Source organism: Enhydra lutris, unplaced genomic scaffold (genome assembly GCF_002288905.1).
Source record: "Enhydra lutris kenyoni isolate GAN:26980312 unplaced genomic scaffold, ASM228890v2 scaffoldscaffold101, whole genome shotgun sequence".
NCBI classification, from domain to species: domain Eukaryota; kingdom Metazoa; phylum Chordata; class Mammalia; order Carnivora; family Mustelidae; genus Enhydra; species Enhydra lutris.
This window is the reverse complement of record NW_019154185.1, coordinates 474,466-492,089: the sequence shown is the minus strand read 5'-3', so window position 1 is coordinate 492,089 and position 17,624 is coordinate 474,466. Positions and strand designations below refer to the sequence as shown.

Here is a 17,624-nt window from a genome sequence, read left to right as displayed (position 1 = left end):
AAAGGGGGAAAAATGGGGGGGGTTTTGGGTAAAGAAAGAGGGGGTCTTGGGGGGGGGGGGGGGGGGGGGGGGGGGGGGCCTTTTGGAGCGTTCTCGAGGCCGCTGAGCGGAGGATAGTTTTGGCCCTTGGTACTAGTGCTGAGGGAGTAGCAAAAAAGGTGTTCTAGGCCGCGTTTTCCCCTCCATTGACCAGCTAGATGAGAACATCTGTCCAGAAATGTGTGATGGGCGGGGAAGCAGGAGAGGAGCGAAACGGTTGAACGGTCGTGGCTGATAAAATGTGCTTCACAAGGCCCTTGGTCCTGAGGAAAACTTGACCTTTAGCTCTCTACGGGAGCCAGAGGGGCTTCTACCCAGCCGGCGTTGACTGCGGCACCTGTGTTGAGGTCGGGGTCCGGGGAGGGACAGGGCTAGGCAGAGGGTGGCCCTCAAGGGCCCTCCGGGGGTGTTCTTGCGCAAACCAGGCTTTTCAATACTTGAAGGACCGTCTGATAAACTGAGAGAAAGGGGGAGGGAGGATAAGGTGCGACGTCCTGGGAGCCAGTTGGAGCGGAGCCCAGAGCCTGGGGGAAGGGAAGGGGCCCCGGGGTGCCCGCAGGCTGAGAAAATGAGGTGAGGCTTCACAGGGCCGCCCTGCTGGGGTGGCGATAGGTCCACACACTGTACTGCGAGGCCTACGGTGCACGGGGTTTCAAGGGCCCTAGCGCACGGGTCTTGAACAGTCAGGCTTCCTCGACCTTGTGAGGCGGCTGCTGTGAGGAAAATGCAAGCGCCCTCCTGAGGAAACTGCACAGTCACTGTGGGAGAAATCGCAGGAGCCCTGCGAGGGGAGCTCAGGGGTGCTTGAGGGACGTGTGTGGCCGCTGTGAGGGAAATGCTTGGGGCTTCCCTCAAGGGGTTAAGGGCCTGCTCTGTGAGGAAAGGCAGGAGCCTGAGGGGATGCCAGGTTGGGGGGGGGGGGGGGGATAATCCCTGAGATCTGTTTTTTTTTTTTTTGATTTTTTGTTTTTTTGAGAGAGAAACATCAAAAGGAGGCAAAGGGGCAGGGGGGGGGGGAAAGCAGACTCCCCTGAGCAGAGAGCCCAAAGTGGGGCTCGATCCCAGGACCCTGAGATCATGACCCTAGCCGAAGGCAGAGGCTTAACCCACTGAGCTACCCAGGCGCCCCTCCCTGAGGTCTTTTGCCCCCTCCCAACCTTCCAAGAGCTGATGGTTTCTCAAGGCAGGGCCAGGAGAGGCTCGTTTTATTAATTTATTTATTTTAAGATTTTACTTACTTATTTAAGAGAGGAAGTGTGTGAGAGAGAGATAGAGAGAGAGAGAGAGAGAGAGAGCGCGCGCGCACACATGGGGGGGAGGGGCAGAGGAAGAGGGAGCAGCAGACTCCCCAGCTGAACGGGGCTCTATCCTAGGACCCACTGAGCCACCCAGGTGCCCCAAGAGGCTCACTTTAAATTTTATGTCACCCTCCACAATCTCACCAAGATAGCTCCTGGCTGGCCCTCTTGAAGAGAAGGGGCCCCTAGCCCCCTCAGTGAGCTGGAATGGGAATGTCACCCAGAGCCTTTCTTGGGCTTGCCTTCCTTTCTTGGCCTTACTGGGGTCACCCAATTCCCAAGTTGATTTTCCACAAATGGCACCTGAAAAACCCAGGGTGCAGGAAATGCCTCTTTCTCCACTGTCCAGCGCATGTGACACCTTGTAAGGCCACATGTCCGTTAGGAGACAGTTTAGCCCATTTAGGCTCATCTAGGCCAGACTCCTCAATTGTAGGGTTACCAGATAAGATAAAGAAGGTCCAGTTAAATTCAAATTTCAAATAAATGTCAAATATTCTTTTCACATACATGCCTCCCATGCAATATTTGGGACATATTTATACTAAAAAAAAAAAAAATCTTTGGGGCATTTGGGTCAGTTAAGCATCTTACTTTTTTTTTTTTTTAAAGATTTTATTTATTTATTTATTTGACACAGAGAGAGAGAGAGAGAGATCACAAGTAGGCAGAGGAGCAGCAGAGAGAGAGGGGGAAGCAGGCTCCCTGCTGAGCAGAGAGCCCGATGCAGGGCTCGATCCCAGGACCCTGGGTTCATGACCTGAGCTTAGAAGCTTAACCCACTGAGCTACCCAGATGCCCTAGCATCTGACTCTTGATTTCAGCTCAGGTCATGATCTCAGCTTAGGTCATGATCTCAAGGTCGTGGGGTCAAGCCCAGCATGGAGGCCTGGGTTGGGCTCGGTGCTCAGCAGGGAGTCTGCTTGAGAATTCTCTCTCCTTCTACCTCTGCTACCCACTCCCTGTGCTCTCTCTCTCTCAAATAAATAAATAAATCTTCCAAAAAAATTTGTTGTTCATTTGAAACTCAAATTTACCTGAGCATCCCAGATTTATGTATTAAATCTGGTAACCCTCCTTATGTCTGGAGGAACATTTTGGTCTGTTTGCCAGCCTGTGCCAAGTTCAAAAGGTCAAATGTCATGGGCCGAAGTGGAGTCCGAAGTGGGAAGTGTAACTTTTAAAGGTGACACTTAGTAACATCCATCTGGCCAGAGTTCAGGCGGGAGAGGGAGAGACACAGCTAAGAGGACAAGCCTGACTGGTTCAGTCCGTAGAGCATGCAATGCCAGGGAAACAACTCATGATCTCAAGCTTATGAGTTCAAGCTCTACGCTGGGCATAGAGCGAACTTAAAAAAAAAATGAGGACAAACTAAGGCAGTAGCTGGACAACTGCGCTGCTGGGAGCACCTTAGAATCTTTATATTAACCTGCTTTTATACCTTAAAGGTGAGGGCATTCAGGGGTGCTGGGGGAGCTCAGTTGGTTGAGCATCCAACTCTTGATTTTGGCTCAGGTCATGATGTCAGGGTCATGAGATCAAGCCTGCTTGGGATTCTCTGGCTCCCTCTCCCTCTGCCCCTCCCCCTGCATGCTCAGCGCTCTCTCTCTCTCTCTCTCTCAATAAAAAAAAAAAACAAAACAAAACTGGAAGGAGGGGCATTCAGAGAGGGAACCTAAAAACCCCTGTCCAAGTTACTGGCTGATGGCAGTTTTCTGTGGGAGACAGGGAGGGAGTGTTTTGGGGAGAAGAGAAGGGGGGGGGAATTCCAGGCCGTTACTGAGGAGGGACAGTTGAATTGGTGGAGAGGTGACCTCTCTGTTCCTCAAAGCCCCTCAGGCCTGGGGAATTGGGGTCACTTCCCTTGGGCTTCCTGAAGGCAGGCTGCTCATTGGCCTTAGCCTGGACTCACATGCTTTGCTTAGTTTGGGGGCTGCGGTTGCCCCTCAGGGCTCAGTCACGCAGAAAGGGTCAATAAAGTACTATCCCAAGCCAAAGAAGAAAGACAATAAAACCACCCTCGGGGTCAGAGGTCACCTAGTCACTGATTGAGATATTCACAACTCTTTCCCTCTCTCCTCTCTCCTTGTCCCCTCTGGCTCTCTGGAGGGCTGGCCCTCCCTAGACTCTTTACTTTCCGCCTTTCTCCAAAGCCAGAGTTCTCCCTGGAAATCAATGAGGTGTGGGGTTGGAGAAAAAAAAATCATGTCCTATAATATGAAGCTTGAAAAAACTGGAGAGTGATGGTGGATGTCCCCTCACCGCCCCCCCCCCCCCAGTTAAGAATACCTAGCCTCATGGCGCCTGGCTGTCTCAGTTTGTGGAGCGGGCGACTCTTGCTTTTTCTCTGGAGTTCTGAGTTCGAGCCCCGCGTTGGGTGTGGGTTTACTTAAAAACAAAATCTTAAAAAAAAAAAAAAAGAAAAAGAAAGAAGGAAACCTAGCTTAGGTGATGGCTGCAGCCCAGCTACTCCAGGGATCCGCAAGCTTTTTCTGTAGGGGGTCAGATGGAAAATACTTCAGGCCTTGCGGGCCACGTTCAGTCCCCGAAGCATAATCTTCCTCACCCCTTTCTCCTCCTTTTTCTGCTTCTGACTCCTTGAAGAATTAAAGCACAAACACACACACCTTCCCTCCAGAGGCCATGCAGATGCAACCCAGGCCACGGGCTCGGTTTGGCTTGCCAGTTGCCAAATCACATTCAGACTAGAAGTTAGTCTCATTTACTCCTACTCTGTCTTGTTTGGAGGTGAGGAAAGAAAAGGGGAAGAGGGAGCTGTGCTTTGTTTTAATATCAAAGCACTTTCCTCCCATCCTCTCACTAGGAAAGGACTTCATGAGTGACTCTAAACCCAATGCAAAAACTCGGGGCAATTCGAATTTACAAAATGCCCTTCCTGAACTGTATGGAGCTCCTTGGGAGTTGAATGGGCTGGGGACAGCATTTTTTTTTTAGGTGGCTAGGGGGCACCCCCTCAGCGTGGGCGAAAGAGAAGATCATTGGGGCGACTGTAGCCTCTGCCCCCAGGGAGGAGGGAAGGAGGAAGAGGGAATGGTGGAAAGGGCCTGGACTAGAGGAATGGAGCCCCAGACCTAAGCAGCACAGCTGAGACTCACTGCCAGAATCCGTGATGTGGCCCAGAGGTACCCACCCCTCCGGTCACTTTGGAATCAGGATCCTGTCCCCAAAGCAGAGAAATGAAGCCAATACTTCAGCATAGTCTAGCTCCTTTATTTTGGAGCCGAGATCATTTACATTTCAGAACGAATGGAGCATTTGGCTGTTGGAAGGAACTTAGGGTCCGTGTGTGCTCCAAAACATCAGACAAGCTTCGCAGGACACGTAGACACTAATCAAATGCATCATTGTCTATCGGCCTCTGCCTGGGCACTCCCCACCTACAGAGGTTCTGATCTTGAAGGGGAAGCCCTCTTCCAATGGGACTTGTCCTTCTGGCACTCAGAGCCACTGCCAGTGTGCCTTAGAGCCTGGAGGCCCACATCTAGGCACCCCCAGAGCAGTAAAGATGCCGGCCTCAGGACCTGGTGGGCCACGACCACCGCTCACTATGAGCCCTGCTCCCAGACTCGGAGAGAGAGCACTGCCCGCTGCCCACAGCTTCACTCCATTTCCTGTATTCCTAGGGCTCTCCTCATAATCCCAGACTGGATTCTGATAGCTCTAGTTCAGTTCCCTGCCTTCTTTCTCCAAGTTCAATCCTATTTACTTTATTTTAGCCTGAATCTCTGAAGTTCCAATATATATCCTGCACAGCCTTGATTGACAAGTACAATGAAAATGTCTCGTTCGCGTCTGGTTTGCATTTCATTACATTGGTCAGCGATGTGTCTTGGAATGGAGGACAAAGGCAAAACAGATTTTTTAAAAGGGTTGATTAACAATATCTATTTGCTCACTCTATTTTGTATTTTCAGGGCACTGAGGGCTTGTGAAATATGTGTCGAATGATGGGAGTGTGGTGAAAACTCTAATGTAGCCAATCAAATCTGCAGCCCAAATGAGCGGTTGGCGAGTATGTCCGCAGGTCCCGGGGCTCCGGAGATCGATAGTTGAGCTCGGCCCCTGAAGCCAATTAAGAGCTTTTATCTTAGCATAAAAATAAAGAGGAGTTAAAAACGATTCCTTTCCCAGCTTTCTCGCTCTTCAATTTTTATCGCGATGTGCAGTTTTTCTTTTAAAAAGATCTGGGACTCTGAAGAGGGTGGGGATTTATGTAAAGAAAGTGTCGTTTACCAGGAAAAAAATCGTGAATAATGGTGAGTTTCAAGGACATGTTTCAACGTGAAACACTCTTGTGCTCCAGTAGGAAGAGGCAGGGGCACCAAATTCAGCGTCTTGGAATAATTCCCTTCCTGGATTCAAAGATTCATTTATTGAAATAAATCAGGAAGCATTGGCAGAACGGAAATCCGCTTGCTGGGTTTAAAGGGTCTTTAAAATGTTGCGAGTGTTAGATTGCAAGTCTTTTCTAAATACAAAACAGAAGAAAAGACCGCAGTGTTTCCCTTGGACTTGAAAATTGCTAGGTCTCCGACTTAGGATAATTTCATGTCCGCCACAGAAAATGTGTTTTGAAAGAAATCCTGCCCGATAGCACGACGTGCTGTACATGTTTTGTTTTCTGGAGGAGGCTGGAGTGAGGAAAAAAGTGATGCAGAGTGGGGTCTGGGGTGTGCGGAATAATCAGTTCGCCCCTACCCCCCCACCCCATGTCCGGACGTTCTCTTTCCCTCCTGCTTCTCTAAGATGGATCCTAAAATTCAGGCTCAAAAGCTTTGCTTGTCTGGCAATGACCAGTTTCACTGATTTTATTTATTGCTTCAGATTTGGGCATGAGAATAAATCTTTTTCCTATTTACTGTTTGAACTCAGTGTGAGGGAACGGATCCCATTCTATTTCCTATCCGTACAGACATGTGGATATTTAGACCAGACCACATACAACTGGGGGACGCATAAAAGAGATTTATTGGTTAATTTACGCTGCCTAATACACATGTAAACCCCAGTAAGCCAACACTGCCGGAGGAGCCTCGGTTATTGCGTAAAATAAGACCCACGACCCCTGGGTTCCAGCTGCCCTGCCTCGGGCCAGCCCAGCGATTCCTTTTTCCACCTGAGAAACGAGGGGACGAGAACTCCTGCCTTCCCTCACCAGCCTGAGTGCTGGCAAAACTTTTCTTTGCTTTTCTTTTTCGGTCACCACTCCACTTTCAGACACAGCTCCCCAAAGCCCTCGGTGCCCCGAAGTCCTTCCCGGGGTCTCCTCCGAAAAGCCAGTTGCGGGGTGAGAGCTGCAGGTAATCAGGTTAACTTCGCTGTATCATTATTACTCTTACTGCCTGACGGGAGTGGTTGGCTTTGGGGGAGGGGGCTTTGTTTTCATAGGCGGTAAACTTGCTGTATCTGGAGATATTTCGCCTTCTATCTGTTTCGAGGGCCAAGGTTTCCCCTCCCAAAAAGGAAACCTCCACCCAAACCAACCCAAAATAGAATCCGAAATGGTCTGCCTCTGTCCTCCTGTTCACAAAGCCCACAGCCTCATCCTCTCGGGGCCATCTGGGGACCCTGCGCCTCCCAGAGCAACGACACCCCCTCAGAGTCGCACACTCGGACTGGGCCGGGCTGTCCCAGGAAGGGCTCCACCGCCCGGGGTTTTGGCCTGGCTGAACCGCCTCAGGTCGGCCCCTTAACAAGCATCCCCCCTCCCCACTTCTCGGTTGATGATCTAATTGAATTATGCCTTTTTGTTCCAGGGACTACAAAGCACGTGCTGGAGGCAATTAATTATCGGAATGTGGCCATATCAAAACGGACACTGGGCACCCGGTAGGTCAGCAGCCGCAACATCCCCCTGCCCTGCGCCCAGGACCCCTCCCCCCGAAAGGGGCCGGCTGGGCTCCCTCCGCCGCCTTCCTCTCTCGGCCCCTCGCCCCGCTGCCCGCCCTAACTCCCCAACACGCCAGGCCCCAGGTTCTCGGGGCGGGGGGGTTGTTACCTGGCCCGGCTCTCCGCAAACCCTTGCACCAGCGCTGGCCGTGCGAGGGCCTGACAGCCACCCCCCCCACCCCCCGCCCGAGCCTCGAGAACCGCTCTCCTCTGCTCGGGCGACGGGAGGAAATCCAAACTTTTTCTATGCAACTCCGCGCCCAGGGTCCGTGGGGGTCGGTGGGAGGTGAAGAGAGGTAGAGGGAAGGAAGGATAGAAAGGGCAAAGTGAAAAGAAAGGGGGAAAGAAAGCAAAGCAATCCTCCCTTTTTGTAAACCTGACTCCAGGGAATTCATTTGCATGATTTAGGCATATTTGTTCTTCTCTGAGCACCCCCCCTCCGCAAAGAAACCTTCTGCTGAGCGACACTGAAACTGTTCTTGGAGAGCCTATTTTCAGAATATGTAATCATTTAAGTCAGTCATGAACTCACCTTCCAACCTGGGGAGAGAGCTGTGGATGGAGAGGGAGAATTGGGGCGAGTTTGATGGGAGGGGGTGACTACGGTAAGTGTGCTACCGGGCAGGGTTTCCCCCCAGCAAAATGGCAAAGAAAGAAGGTGAAGTCTTGGCCTGGCCAGGCGGACTGGGGGGCAGGAAGTGAAAGGCTGCGGTTATAAAGCGCTGCTTGAGGCTGTCTCTCCAAGCGCCTCTGAACTTGATCAGATGTTCTGTTTCCTACAGAGAGATGGCGGCCAGGCTGTGAGGCTAACTCAAGACACAGACTTTGGGGGCTCAGCCCTGTTCGGGATGTGACAATCACAGTCATCTTTCTGCGGGCCTTTTCTTTCCACTCCCACTCTCTACCATTCTTTGCAAATGCCCTGCCGGACCAAAAAATGAGTGGATTTATGGCCCTGTCTGAACCTGGCCATTAAGTCTAGAAAGACCTAGCACCAGGCGGAGGCGGGGTGGGGGGGGGGGGGGGATGTGATTCAACACACAACTCTGGAAAGTAAATCCTCAAGGGGTGAGAATTCCCTGAGGTCACTACGTGCTTCTCTGGGTAGGAGTAGAAGAGAGCAAAGCCTTGGCTGTTCAGAGGGAAGAAAATTCCACCTCACAGTTCCCATTCCTGCCTCCCCCCAACTTTTGCATTTGAAAATGTTGAGAATTCGGAGCCGATTACCCTTTGGGTTGGAAACCGCGCCGATCCAGTGTGTGTGTAGTGCGTTCAGTGCGTTGTGTGCGTGTGTTGTGTGCGCAGGCTAAGTGTATTCTGTGCGTGTATTTACTCTGTTGTGTGTTCGGTTTTTTATGTGCCTGTGTTTTTACTGTTCTGTGTGTAGTTTGTTGTCGTACTGGGTTGTGTGTGCTTACTCTTCTGTTTTGCTCTGCGAGTTGTTAACTGTGCTGCGTGAGTGTTCCCAGCTACGTGCTCGCGTTTACTGTGTTACATGTTTGCTGAGCTGCGGCTGTGTGTCATACGGGGGGGGGGGGGTAGGGGCAGCGGCGCGTAGAGCCACCACACACTCACTGAAGAGTCAACGCTTGGCTCCGACGGAAGTTAAGCGAAATCGGCTCTAACTGTAACCGTTTCTCCTCGTTTGGGCCTCGGACGGCCAGCAGCAGCTCGGGGCCCGGACGGCGAGCTGGCCGGCCCGGGTCCGTGCTCTCGGGGCCATCAGGGCCCAGGGTGGCGTGTGGGGAGGACGCGGCTCATGGGCCGCGAACCTGGAACGGCTACGCTCGTCCTAGGATCGGCGCCCAGCGGCCGCCGAGAGGGCGCTTTCTCCGGCTGGTGAGGCGGCGGGGGCCCAAGCGGGGCTGGACAGCCAGCGCCGCGCCGACGGTGGGAACGATCTCCGCGGGGCAAAGAGTGCGTTTGGCCAAAGCGGGTACAGCGCGTGAGGGGTGCCTGCCCGCTTCGGGCAGGAGGGAAGCCGGGGAGAGGCCGGGCTCCGCCCCGCCGGCCGCTGACTCCAGCCTGGCTCCGGTTCCCCACTGCAGCGCAAGCCCCGCGGAGCCCACTCGCGGGCGCCGGGCCGCCGCCTCCGCCTCACCTGCCAGGCGCCCCGCCACGGCCCAATCAGCGGCGGTCGCTCGGCTGCGGCTGCCATGTTCCCCGCTCCGCGCTGCCAATCAGCGGGGCGGCGGCCAATGGGCTGCGGGGCCGGGAGTCAGGTGACCGAGGGCCAGCTGGCTCCCCATTGGCGCGCGCCGCGCGGCCTCCCGCTCGGTTTATGTGAGAGGAGTGAGTGATTGACTTTATCAGTCCAAGGACATTACTCTGGAGGCGAGGAGGCTGGGACTCGCGGGGCGAGCGGCGAGGACCGAGTCTGCCTCCAGCCCGCTGCCTGCCCGCCGGCCACGAGCCGGCTCGGCTACTAAGCGCAGCCCAGCCGGGAGACCGGCGCCCAGGGAGCCTCCTGGCCCCGCGGTGCTGCGCTCTCTCGGGGAGAGGAGGGGTGCCCGGGACCGGATTGGCCAACTCCGCCCTCCACTTATTATTTTGCTTATTTTTCTTTGTGCGCGCCTGTTAGTTTGTTAAACCAGATCTAGTCCCGGAGTCTTTTCTCCTCCCTTCTCCCCGCTCCTTCTTCCCCCCTCCTCCCCCCTCCTGCTCCTCTACTTCCCCTCCTCCCTCCTATCCCTCTGCAGGAGACTCTCACAGCGACGGAAAGTTGCAGCCCCTGGCACCGCCTTGGGGGTCTCCTGGCAGTGTCCAGCCGCCGCCACCCCTCGCCGACTACGGCACTTCGGAGATCTCCTCCTTCGCCCGCACTCTCGCTCAATTCAGCGGTATCGCCTGTGCCCAGAACGCCCCACCCATGACGATGCTCCTGGACGGAGGCCCGCAGTTCCCCGGGCTGGGAGTGGGCAGCTTCGGCGCGCCGCGCCACCACGAGATGCCCAACCGCGAGCCGGCGGGCATGGGGCTGAATCCCTTCGGGGACTCGCCCCACGCCGCCGCCGCCGCCGCCGCCGCCTTCAAGCTGAGCCCCGCCGCGGCTCACGATCTGTCTTCGGGCCAGAGCTCTGCGTTCACGCCGCAGGGCTCGGGTTACGCCAACGCCCTGGGCCATCACCACCACCACCATCACCACCATCACCACGCTGGTCAGGTGCCCAGCTACGGCGGTGCCGCCTCCGCCGCCTTCAACTCCACGCGCGACTTTCTGTTCCGCCAGCGCGGTTCCGGGCTCGGCGAGGCGGCCTCGGGTGGCGGGCAGCACGGGCTCTTCGCCGGCTCGGCGAGCAGCCTGCACGCTCCAGCGGGCATTCCCGAGCCTCCCGGCTACCTGCTCTTCCCCGGGCTGCATGAGCAGGGCGCCGGGCACCCGTCGCCCACAGGGCACGTGGACAACAACCAGGTCCACCTGGGGCTGCGCGGGGAGCTCTTCGGCCGCGCCGACCCGTACCGCCCGGTGGCCAGCCCGCGCACGGACCCCTACGTGGCCGGCGCGCAGTTCCCTAACTACAGCCCCATGAACATGAACATGGGCGTGAACGTGGCGGCCCACCACGGGCCCGGCGCCTTCTTCCGTTATATGCGGCAGCCCATCAAACAGGAGCTGTCGTGCAAGTGGATCGACGAGGCTCAGCTGAGCCGGCCCAAGAAGAGCTGCGACCGGACCTTCAGCACCATGCACGAGCTGGTGACACATGTCACCATGGAGCATGTGGGGGGCCCGGAGCAGAACAACCACGTCTGCTACTGGGAGGAGTGCCCTCGCGAGGGCAAGTCCTTCAAGGCGAAGTACAAACTGGTCAACCACATTCGAGTACACACGGGCGAGAAACCCTTCCCCTGCCCCTTCCCGGGCTGCGGGAAGATCTTTGCCCGCTCCGAGAACCTCAAGATCCACAAGAGGACCCACACAGGTAAGGGGGAAGGCAGGCGGGCGCGGGGTTCATCGCGGCGCCGCGCCACGAAGCCGACTAGCTGCGCGAGGGAGAGGGGTGGCGACCAAAGAGGGGCGGCGCCCGGCCGGGGCCGTTCGGGAAAGAAGCGCTGTCAGTGTCCCTCCACCTCTCCCCCTTCCCGCCCCTCGGCGCTTTTGCCCAGTTCTAACTTCCCCGGCAGACGGCTCCGCGGGCTCAGGAACTAATTGGAACCTTCTCGCGCCCAGGAACAAACTGGCGCCGCCTCTTTTTGTCTCTCTTTTCTGGGTTACTAGGAAGGGACTCCGTCTGTGATGAGAGCGGATTGCTTACAAGCGACTTAGCTCTCGGCACACATTCGGGGAAGGCGACCATAGAAATGCTAATGAAAACTAACTTTCGGTTACTTCCGCTCTTTTTTACCCTTGATTGGCATATCTCCTAATTAAATGACTGATACTTTTGTCAAACTATTTTTATTTGGAGTTCCAGGTTCAATTCAGCCCTTCGGGAGGAAAGCTAAAGTAGAAAAGGCACCTCAGTTTTCGTGGCTTGTTCCGAACATCTTGTAAAATTGTCCAGAGCCCCCGGATTATATATAGTTTTCTCTTTTCGAACGTTAAGTACGACGACCCATGCTTTTTAATACTGGTTTAGCAAAACCGCCGCGTTTGAAAGAGGCGAGTTAAAAGGTACAAAGAAGGAACTGAACGGGATTGCCCCGTCCCCGGTCCATTGTCCCGCCCGGGCTGGGTTACATCGCCGAGGTGGCGGCGGAGCGTGGCCACGCGTTGGGAGCCCCGGGCGGGGTGGGATGGAAGCACAAGTTAGGGGAAAGTTTGGAGGAGCCCGAGGCTTCCCCATCCTGCGCGAGAACAAAGGGACGCGCAGGTTCGGGGCCGGCCCTGCCCCACCCCAGCCGCGACCACCACTCCCCAGCCCGGTGGGCTCAACCAGCGCTCTCCATTTTTTCTCCAGGGGAACGAGATGCCACGGCCGCCCCCCAGTCGGCGCTCCCTCTCCGGCCAGACCGCCGGGCGCTCTGTCTCCGGCTGCTGGGCCCTAGGAAGCTCCGGGCCCTGACCACATTTTTGCCCCTTTGCGTTTTTGCCTCTTGCAGGTGAGAAACCGTTCAAATGTGAATTCGAAGGCTGCGACAGACGCTTTGCCAACAGCAGCGACCGCAAGAAGCACATGCATGTGCACACCTCGGACAAGCCCTATATCTGCAAAGTGTGCGACAAGTCCTACACGCACCCGAGCTCCCTGCGCAAGCACATGAAGGTAATTACCTCTTTATTAGCGGTCGGCGGTTTATAAAACACTCGGCCCGACACCGGGCCGCGGAACGGAAGCGCCCGCGCTGCCAACCCTGTATCCTCCACGTTAAATCCGATTTGCTCCAGCGGTGACACCTTGAACCCATTTTGGGCACCCGGAGGGGGGGGGGCGGGGGAGAGCACAGTTGGGAGAGCACAGTGGGGAGGAGGAGGGAGCAGAGGGAACAATTGGTTGTTTACTGGGAAGCTCTAACCGAGCTCGCCAGGGCTTGAGGTTGTAGTGGCCGCCTCTTCCCCGGCACAGCCCACGGTGGAAACCCGGAGTACCCGCGCCGAACCCGGGGGTGGGGGGTTCATTCGCTCTTCGGCTGCCCTGCAGATCAGACAATAGGGCCAAGGAGCGTGGTCTGATTCCCACGCATTCTTCTGAGACCTCGCAGCGCCCGGGGCGCCTGGGCCACCTTTCTCCGTACCTGCTTTCCCAAGCCGAAGCGGGCTTGGGGAAACCTGGGCCGGGAAGGGCGTATTTTGTAGGCCCCCCAAAGACTAAGTGCTTATCCCACTCCATCCGCGGAGAAAGGGCACAAATAAGACAGGGCGGTGTATGCCTTTTCCGTAATGCCAGTCTTAGGGCTGAAATCGTCGTGTTGGCGACCATCTCCGGGTTTTCTAGACCTCGGTAATATGGAAATTAAAAACAAAAAACCCCCAGATCAGCAGCATTTTTCGTTTAAGTGGGTCATTGGGCGGTCTTGCTCTTACAGTGCGCGAATTCTGCTCTTGTTTTTTGCTTGCACAATGCCAGTTGGAATTATATTCATTATAATATATACATGTTAATTTTAGGTTCATGAATCTCAAGGGTCAGATTCCTCCCCTGCTGCCAGTTCAGGCTATGAATCTTCCACTCCACCCGCTATAGCTTCTGCAAACAGTAAAGATACCACTAAAACCCCTTCTGCAGTTCAAACTAGCACCAGCCACAACCCCGGACTTCCTCCCAATTTTAACGAATGGTACGTCTGAGGACAAACACAAACACAAACCCTGTTAACCATAGAATGGACCAAATGCATTTTAAAAAGGAAACTGAGACCAATCAGATGGAAATGGAGTTTTTTTTAAGGCAAGAGGCCATATATAGGGTTACATCTTGTTAATCGCAATTGTCAGGAAGGTTTTTGGGCGAGATCCAAAAGTAGCCATGCCCTTTGCTCAGGATTAGAAAATATGTTTTGGCATTTGAAGGATTTTCCAAAAAAAAAAAAAAAAAAAAACCTCTTTCACTGCTTTTTCCTCCCTCTTCTCTTGCTCTCTGCACACCCCATTCCTCAACTCCTTGAGCTCATTTTAACACTTGTCCTGTTTCTTGAGAGGAAGTTATAGAAGGCTTGTTGGTGATGGTGATGTTAAACTGATGGAAATTCTCCGCCTTAGTGGTGATTGTTTAAACTCTCACAGTCTTAAACCGTGCCAAAGTCCTGTTATGTCTTGAACTTTTCCTCAAAGCATTACACTTGTGAATGTATTTTTGTCTAATGGGGTCGAAACTGTTGTTCAGTATTTTTTCAGGCTGAGGATGTGATGTTACTCTACACAGATTGTGACGTTTAGTATACAGTTGCCTTTTGTAATAACTTTTTTTTTGTAAATACATATCCATTGATGCCATATTTATCGTTTGTAATTTAATTATTGCTACAAGTGCCGGGAACTGAACAATATTTATGGAAAAAAATGTTTTCTAACAAATGCTGTACAGCTTTTGATTATAACTGCTTTAGCATTAAATTTTATTGTTTTGAAAGAAGAACACAATTTACAGTTTTTTGAACCGACTCCTTTCTCTTGTCTTGTAACAGCCTCCCTCTACAAAGAGGAGACGTAAGCAAATGAAATCTTGTTTGTTGGTATTTATAACTCACTCAGATCCCTTTTTTAATTGTTAAATTATTTTTCTATTGCAGTGTAGATTCCTTACAGTGTCCGTTTCCATCTGGGGGAGACCCTCCTTTCTTTATCTGTAGCTCAGATGGTTGTTTAACTGCGAGTTTAAATGTGTTTGTCCTGGATTTTTGGCATGCAAATCAGATATTACTGATGAGTTCAGTTAGTGGCCATGACATCTCAATCTTGTATTTCAAAGACTGAGAAGCTGGATTTAATCATCCCTGCCCTAAATATATAAACATAAGGTAACCTAATGAGTTTTATGTCCCTTAGTTTTTTATTACCTTACATAAAAATGAACATTGTGGCAGGATGCATGTCTCTGCATTCTGTTGAGATCACCCGTATACATATATATGTTTGTATCTATGACTTATCTAATCTGCCTATCAAATCTATCTAGCTATCTATATATTTTCAAAAGTAAGCGTGTGTCTGAAACAGTGGTGATGAGTAAGGCCAGTTGAGCCGTGCTTACTTATGGTTAAAGTGCTTCTTAAAAGAACCATAGTCCATTTACAGTTTCGGAAGGGCAAAGGCTGATTTGTTTTGCTGTATATAGTTCAATTCATAATTACCAGTTACTCATAACATTTTTATAGTGGTGTAATAACTGCAGCGGTTCTGAAATGATACTATGGAAAGAGAAAAACATTTGCAAAAGATGTATTTTTAAAGTTCATGGTTTGTAGGCACAGATGTCAAGAGCATTGTTTCCATTAAAATCAATAACTGAAAAATGGTTGTTTGCTTTGTGATAAAATATTAACAATCCATTTAATCTTCAGCGAAGCAACTCATTTGGACAAACAGTTCGTTTACAGTTGTTATATGAAAAAAACTGATTATTATATTGGGGGGTTGGACTGGGTAGAGTATGAGAGACTTTTTTTGGACTAATTTAGGGTGCTGTTTAATATTGAGAGCCCAATCTCTGCATGAATAACCAGCTTGCAAATCAGCAAATAGAGTGGTGGAGATAAGGAATTGTAAAGAATTTAGAAATGTAATGAATAGGCTTAAGTACCTCCTTCTCTCGAAGGGGCAATGCTCTAGGTTTTTGGTGGCAGTCAATTTGGTATTATACATAATCACTTTGAATTATAGAATTTTGTTCATTGTTCTTTTTGAAGAAATAAAGTCTTGGCACATCTTATTTATAACATTTTTGTACTTAGTGCCTGATTTTTTTTCATGTTCAAATAAATCAACCTTAAATCGAAATGCTTAGAGAACTTCTGATAATTAAAAGAAACTTTGATTTCCTGGATACAGTTGAAGCAGTCTATTTTAAGTTGTCTACTGATCTTTGTCAACAATTACTGACAGTTTCTAATTGCAAATTGCTTTAGATGCAATTTTTTGTTTGTGGAGAATGTTTTTTTTTTTTCCACTTTCCTCCACCAGTAGACAAGGCAAGGGCCTGAATGCCATCAACAGAAAGATTGGGATGACTTCACAAGTGATGAGCAGGTAACCTGGTCAGTCCACCACTCCTACCCCAGACATTCCAATCTTGACCTTGACATTGAGGATTCTGGACTAAATTCCTATATCAGGATTTTTCCTTCACTTCAAACCAGAGGCCGTTTTAAATGCTCAGCAGGTTTGCAGAAGTGTATGTTCATAATATTGGTGCTAAATGTCTTCCAACTTAAATCTAAATAGTGTTTTTCATCTGAAATATACATTGAGGTCCCATAGTTTACTGTTCTCTTCATGAATTTCGTCTGCACCCCCAACTTACCCTAATCTTAAATGGGAGTTGACTGGTGGGTTGGTTGCAGGATTCTCTCAGAAACTTGCTTCTTCTCCCTACCAGTAAAAATACTAAATATCTCTTTAGGAGACATAAAGAAGACTTTGATTTTTTTCCTTAGCAGGCTTGGTATTATTCTGCTATAAAATTTTACAGTAAAGCGCTGTGTCCTGAGAGGGGAAGATACCAGTTAACAATGGCGATAAGCAATATTAAGACAAAGTAAAAGCTTGGCCCCTCTTACATGATTTCCTTTAATTCTGGTGTAGCATCATGTTTCTCCAATAGTTTGTGTCCTCCGCCCTGTCATTTGTTGGCAAAGAAGAGTTTATTTTAGTAGAAAACTTTTCACAGGTTTTCCTCTGTAATCTGGCTCTGGGAGTGCACATTTGTATTTTTGAATTTTCAGTAAAAACCTTAAAGAATAAGCGCCCCTCCCCAAACAAAAAACCTCGCAGCCCTAAAGATGTATCCGCTGGAAACCAGGAACGTCAGCTGGGCTCTTAGTGATCTACCTGTTACTTTCCTTCTTGCACCTGGTAAGACCTTTGTTAAAAGTCCATTATCTTTTCCAAAATGGGTGGTTTAGCTTAAGATTGCCACTGTGGGGTGGGGAAAGGGGAGGTGTCTATTTCCCAGCAGACAGAAGTCTGGCCTTCCTCCACTTCGGAAGGTTAAAGATCAGGGTCCAGGCTAAGCGGGCAGTCGGTCTCCGCTACTGCGAAGGTTGGAGAGCGAGCAGGGACCGCCTCCGCTCACAAAGCCTCCCTGGAAAGTTGTGCTCAGGTCCTCCTCGCCCCTCCCCCCTCCTCGCCGCCCGCTGTCCCCTCGCCGCTGCGCTCCTGGCACCCTCTGCTCCCCCCTCCCCCCAAACAGAAAAGTCGAAGGGCCTCTTGCCACTCAAGTTTCTGTAAGAATCGCCACCGGCATGCCCATGCCCCGAAGGGCGGGTTCTCTCACCGGCAGCTAGGCTGCATTGCTCGCGGGCTGGCTGACCCTCGAGGCTTTGCCCCCGGGACGAGGCCAGGCGTTTCGGAAGTCAGGGCTCCCGCTCCGCGCTGCTCGGGCCCCTCGTCTGGAGGCCCAGGGTCCCTTGCACACACCAAACTCTTGCAAGTCCCGGTCGAGGCTCGGGCCGCGGGGGAGGGGACCTCGCTTCCTAGGGTCAATTCTCTCGCGGTCTCGGCCCGCTGACCCTTTGACCTCCACCTACAGGGCCCTCGGCGGCCGTAAGCCGGCGGTCGCCCGGGTTCCGCGGACGCTTCGCGCCCCATCGCCTCCCGGCCTCATTAGGCCGGCGGGGCTGTAAAGCAGGAATCAGCCGCTGCCTAATCCGGACCTGGGGTCAATACGAGCCCAAACAATGGTGAGCTCCGAAGGCCACAGCGTAGCGCTGGCCGCAAACTTTGTGTTCCATTCATTTTCTCCAGGCCGGGGGGGGGGGGGGGGGGGGGGGGGGGGG

At 52.2% G+C, this 17,624-nt stretch overlaps 1 protein-coding gene across 2 annotated transcripts in view; it reads left to right on the top strand.

Annotated features, from left to right (window-relative positions):
* The first annotated feature begins 7,123 nt into the window (after positions 1-7,123).
* Positions 7,124-17,624, top strand: part of LOC111139352 (Zic family member 3) — a 13,515-nt gene continuing 3,014 nt past the window's right edge. The window contains exons 1-4 of one of the 2 annotated variants that reach the window (XM_022491617.1): positions 7,124-7,190; positions 9,950-11,173; positions 12,294-12,457; positions 13,300-13,479. In XM_022491617.1, the coding sequence (XP_022347325.1) occupies positions 7,157-7,190; positions 9,950-11,173; positions 12,294-12,457; positions 13,300-13,479 (1,602 nt within the window). In that variant the 5' untranslated portion in view covers positions 7,124-7,156. Of the gene's footprint in view, positions 7,191-9,949; positions 11,174-12,293; positions 12,458-13,299; positions 13,480-17,624 lie in introns of those variants that run through there. The other variant, XM_022491616.1, reaches the window with a different exon arrangement.